A 6013-nucleotide genomic window follows, 5' to 3' on the forward strand; every position below is an offset into this window, starting at 1 on the left:
ATGTGTCTGCACAGCTGCAGCATTCTACCAGCGTGACCCATCGATGGCCTGGATTGATTATCGGAAATATTTCGATTCGACCTCCCAGAGACTTATCATCTATCTTTTGGAAATCTTAAAGGTTCATCCGCAAATAGTTAGGTGCATAGAGAGATTGATGCTGCTTTGGAAAACCAGATTAACTATCTGATCTGGAAAAAATCGTGTGACAACTAACAAGGTCAACTTTCAGAGAGGTGTCTTTCAGGGCGACACCATGAGCCCACTCCTCTTTGCCTTACATTATTTCCACTATCTCTGGCACTTCGCCATTCCGACGGGTACTTGTGCGGCAAACCTGCAGATCTAAATTACAAGGTCACTCATGTATTTTACATGGACGATCTTAAGATCTATGCTAAAAACAAACAGCAACTACATCTAGCTCTAGGGATTGTCGAACGATATACTAAAGAAATTGGAATGGAATTTGGGTTAGACAAATGCGCCATGGTTTATTTGAAGCGGGGAAAACTTAATGGCATCTCTGAAGATCCTCAGCTCGTTGATAGAAGCGCTATACGACACCTTTGCTTCGGAGAGACTTATACATACCTGGGAGTGCAACGAACATGCTGCAACGAACATGCTTGCCGTCCCGGTAGTACTCTATTCATTTTGAGTAGTTCCATGGACGAAGATCGAGCTCAGATCCCTTGATATCGGGACAAGAAAGGTTATGCACGTGAACGAAAGCATGCATCCTAATGTCTTGAATGTCTTTACAACAGGATTATTCTGGGTACAGTACATAGAGTCGCAAATGGAAGAGACCCTTTCTTAAAATGGTCAGGAATCACGAAGAAGTGGGCAAAGGAGCGTTTCTGTACAAAGTAGCGGAGGAGGCTGCTGAAACACTCGGACGTGACTTCAGTATTAGGTGTAAGCAAAATTCATCAAATCTTATCTATCTCGAATACTCACTCCTGAAAGCCCGGTTTAAGAAAGCACAAGAGAAAAACTTTTTGAACAGCTCCTCGATAAGAGGATGCACGGTATCTTTCACAGAAATGTGAAGGATCAGCCAATGTCTTGTGAGCTAACGTTTGCTTTCCTTAAATCGCCCAGATTGAAGTCTGGTACAGAGGGTTTCATTTTTGCATGCCAAGACGGTGTCATTTCCACCTTAACATACCGTCGCCACATTCTGAGCCAAGACAATCCCGATGATAGCTGCAAGGCGTTCCATGCACACCCCGAGCATTAAGCTCACAAACTATCTAGTTGTCGAACTCACGCGGGAACGTACTACATTCAAAGGCACAATGCGGCACTAAGAGTGCTTTATTACCATCTCTGTCACTCTTGCGGCATTAACCTTAATATCGCTCCTCTAAATGCTCCTAGGGAAATCGATGCAATTGTCGAGAATGGGAAGGGCCGCATATACTGGAACTTTATATTCTCGACAATTGTTTCTGTTGCTCACTCGAGGCCTGACATGGTCCTTCTTGACTTCTAGAAGCGAACCATGTTCGTTATCGAATTTTCGGCACCAGCTGACAAAAAAATATAACCAAATAGAATGAAAAGAAAGAGAGGTATCGAGACCTTATAAGGGAGTTGCAACGATTGTACCCGGAATATTCTGTTAAACTAATCGTCCTTATCACCAGCGCTCTTCGAGGTGCCAAGCTTTCACTTGCTAATGGTCTAAAAAGCATCCCTGCGTGTCAAGCATATGCTAAAACACTTGCGGGAAAAATGCAGAAGGCGGTAGTCCGTGGGTCGCTCCGTGTTCTTAGGGTGCACGAGGCTTTTGCTGGATCGTCGTATTGATTCCTTCACAAACTGTAACCACTTATCTCACGGTCGTGAGACGTGGTTGTGGCTGAAATTTTACCGCGATTTCGCTGGGAGCGGGTGCAATTTTCCAGGTTAGCACCCTCTCCCGGCGAAATCCCGCGGTTGTCTCAATGACAAATTTTTAATCATACATATATATATATATATAGAGAGAGAGAGAGAGAGAGAGAGAGAGTAAAGAAAAGTTTTCAGTCTCTATTTATTTTCTTACTTATATTTCATTCGATTAACTTATTTATTTAAGAAAATCAAGAAAAGGGATGAATCTTACGGAAATTTTTTTTTCTGGAGAGGAAAAGTGAGAAATGCGTAGTGAGGAGTGGGAAGAGGAAATGAGAGGCATGCCGTAACTTTCCCTTCCTTTTTGCACTTGCCCACATACGTTCTACCATTCCATTACTTCCTCTCATTTCCCGTCCCTCATCCCCCCTCTCCTGATTTGCTTTAATTTCAGATGCCCTGCCCTTATTTTCCTCACTTCCTCGCCGTCACTTCCCACCACTTCCCTCACCATCCCTTGCTTCCTGGCATTTACCCTTTCTCACCGCCAAACCTAATTTCTCTGCCCCTTACTTCCCCTTCTTTAAAAAAATTAAGAAAGACAGATCAGTGCGGCGGATGGACATCTGACCGAAAACATAAGGGTTTCAGGGCGAAGCTACAAAACCCTAAAATTGACCAAAGTTGCAATAAAATGTATGATAACAAGACTGTTTGCCTAAGTTAGTGAAATGTGACAAGTAAAATGAATTATGAGAATTAATAAGATATTAATTTCATAAAGAGAATTATTATTATAAAAAGTCAAATAACCTTTCAGCGTCAGTTTAATTCGATCGGTTTAAAGACTGAAATACTCTAGAGCGTTTCCATTTAGAAATAAAAAACAACATATTAGGGCAATCCATAGGATCAATCAATGGTTATAAAATATTGCGTACGTGAGGCGATTAAAAGTTACTTAACGCGCTAAAAATGGTTGTAAATTAAATATTATAATTTAATTCAAATAACGCTGTTATTTATAAAGGGTTTTTCAATAGGCACGCTACAAAAGTAGACCGATAGTGATAGCAAACGACGCAATTTTTTTCCCGCTCTTTTGACATTTCTCTTCAGTAAGGTTTGCCATTTCATCATGGAAAGATATACGATCCAACAACGAGTCGAAAGTATTAAAATTTACTACCGAAATTCGGAGTCAGTGGCCTCAACTTTAAGAGCGCTACGTCCAATTTATGGTCGTCATAATCGTCGTGCCAGTGGAAAAATTTGAATCCACAGGTAAAGTGCAAAATGTTCCCGTGCCAGTGAGACAAAGAAGTGCCCGTAGTGTCGAGAATATTGCTGCCGCTAGCGCATCAATTGAGGAAGACCCAAATCAGTCTCTCACATGTCGTTCTCAAGCGTTAAGCTCATCTGTGACCTCGTTGTGGCGTATTATGCGAAAAGATCTTGGCCCACATCCTTACAAGATCAAACTGACGCAAGAACTGAAGCCGCTTGACCACCAGAAGCGACGTATTTTCGTGAATTGGGCTGAGCAACAACTTGAAAATGATCCGGATTTTCATCGAAAAATCATCTTCAGCGATGAGGCTCATTTCTGGCTGCATGGCTTCGTCAATAAGCAAAATATGCGTTATTGGTCTGGTAGCAATCCACACGATCTGCATTAGTCAACGTTACATCCCGAAAAAATTTCGGTTTGGTGCGGTTTATGAGCCGGCGGCGTCATTGGGCCGTACATCTTCCGTGAAGATCAAGACCGGCACGTTACTGTGAATGGGAATCGCTACCGCTCAATGATAACCGAATATTTTTGGCCCGGATTGGATGATATGGACTTGGACAATATGTGGTTTCAACAGGATGGCGCCACAAGCCACACAGTGAATGTCACAATCGATTTATTGAAAACCAAGTTTGGTGAGCGTGTTATCTCACGAAATGGCCCAGTCAATTGGCCGCCTCGGTCGTACGATTTGACACCGTTAGATTATTTCCTGTGGGGCTACGTCAAGTCTATGGTCTATGCCAACAAGCCAGCGACGATTGATGAACTTTGTACGAATATCGAACGTGAAATTGCAGCAGTATCGGCCGAATTATGCTTGAAAAATGTCGAAAATTGGGTTCAGCGTCTGGACTTCTGCAAGCCTGCCCGTGGTGGCCATGCAAAAGAAATCGAGTTCCATACATAATGGCATCGAATGTACTTTCACATGAATAAAGAATTTCATTTATATCCAAAACCGTTTTTGTTTTATTTAAAAAAAACTTTTGTAGCGCTCTTATTGAAAAAACCCTTTATCAATATCGAAACGGTGATTATAATTTATTTGATTGGTCATGTTTCCCGGAAATAAAATACATTGGGCCTATGATTGACCGTTCTCAAAATATCTAGAATTTCAGAAAGAAGAGAAACGTGTGAATAAAGAATTGTTTCAACTTGATACTTCAGGTATTTATTATAGTGTCAACATGTACAACAATTTACATATTTTTATTCAGATCGGTCTCCTTGACATAGAATGTTGATGAAATTTCGAGGACGTAGAAATGTTGGAACACTATTTTTATCTAATTTTTATGAGCTTGTAACATTTAAATTCGAGTTTTGGTAACAAATGATATCGCATATTAGTTTCACACTGAATTATTTCCCATTTGGTTGGTGCGAGGTTGTTTTCTGTTGTTCGCGTTTCTGAAGGGCTTCCAGAGCCTGTTGGCGTCTGAATTTTTCTAATGCTGCTCTTGACGAAGTTTCTAGGGCCTTTTCGCGATAAATATCCGCCTCCGGAGGGGTAATTTTGGGGTAATTCTTTTGTGAACATTCTGAAAAACGATAAATTAGTTCATTCTTCTTTTATTAATTATATTACTAATATTACCAATATTACTAATAAATAGTATTGTCTAAACGTAAATAGCAGATGGTAGAATGTATCATTTAAGTTCTTAAACATAAGTACATATACCCTGGACGAATTCTCTTCACTGGTAGTCCAGGAATATGTTTCTTTACAGTTTCGAATAGGTAACGCGCGTTTTTTTTGCTAAAGAGGTTTGCTAAGAGATCCTGATGCTAATTACAAAATTTCTAGAAAGAACTACGCTGTGCTCCGAAAATATTTTGGAAGAATTTTCCAAATTCCCATCACATTCTCGAGCAATATGTTCTACAGAAAAATCAAAATAGAATCAATTCTGAGAATCTTAAAAAAATAGAACCTTCTATTTATAAAAAATGTTTTACATTTTAATTAAAGTAGTTGCAATGTCAAGCAATTCTTAAAAAACGAAATTACAAAATACCAATAGATCATAAGTTATGGCCTCCTAAAGGTGACCACTTTTGACCTATTTCGCAAGGCAAATTACTAATGTTTAATTTTTTCAAAATTCTTGGTTTAGCGGGTAAAGTAAATTATTATAACGAAATTTTTCATAGAAAATCGGAAAAAAGGGAAATATGAGAAAATAATGAAAATTATGAAAAAGTATCAAGATGATTAAGTATAAATTTCAAAACATATTTTTGCCTTCCAGAATATCTGTTGTCGATGAAACGTAGCTTAACCCAAAAATAAAGAATGTCCAAAAATTTAGCACAAGTGATTTTCCTTCAAAAATAGTTCAAAAGTTGTTAAATTAGGGGGCTCATAACTTATGACCTATTGGAGTCAGGTTATTGTTTTTTTCTTCAGAATTACTTGAAATTCAATCTACTTCAATCAAAGCCTGAAACATTTGTTCGTAAGATCAAAAGGTTTCGAAATACAGATACAAACGTTAGAATGAGGTTTTCTAGTATTTTGAAAGAAAAATCGGGGTTCTTTGAAGAATCATGAACCCGCACTTGTTAGAGATAAGAGGTCTTCCTTTTTTAACATTCTCAGAATTTACTCTAGTTCGATTCATCTGCTTAACATTTTTCTCTAGTAAAAAATAGGACGAGTGCGTCTAAGCATACACGATTTACGGAAATTTTCTCAAAGATATTTCCGTAGTGCATTGTAGTCTTTTTTATAAAAATTTGGAATTAGCATCAGGACCCCTCAGTAAACCGTTTAAACAAACAAAGAGTGCGTATTACTTATTTAGTATGATTAAATGAGCTTTTTCTACCGACATATCTGTACTAAGGGTATAGTTATGTGAA

At 38.8% G+C, this 6013-nt stretch overlaps 1 protein-coding gene across 1 annotated transcript; it reads left to right on the forward strand.

Moving 5' to 3' along the window:
* The first annotated feature begins 3083 nt into the window (after window positions 1–3083).
* Window positions 3084–3524, forward strand: LOC117170932. The gene has a single exon (XM_033357979.1). It carries the CDS (start codon window positions 3084–3086, stop codon window positions 3522–3524), a length of 441 nt encoding a protein of 146 aa, XP_033213870.1.
* Window positions 3525–6013: the final 2489 nt, after the last annotated feature.

This window comes from Belonocnema kinseyi, chromosome 4 (genome assembly GCF_010883055.1).
Source record: "Belonocnema kinseyi isolate 2016_QV_RU_SX_M_011 chromosome 4, B_treatae_v1, whole genome shotgun sequence".
NCBI classification, from domain to species: Eukaryota; Metazoa; Arthropoda; class Insecta; order Hymenoptera; family Cynipidae; genus Belonocnema; species Belonocnema kinseyi.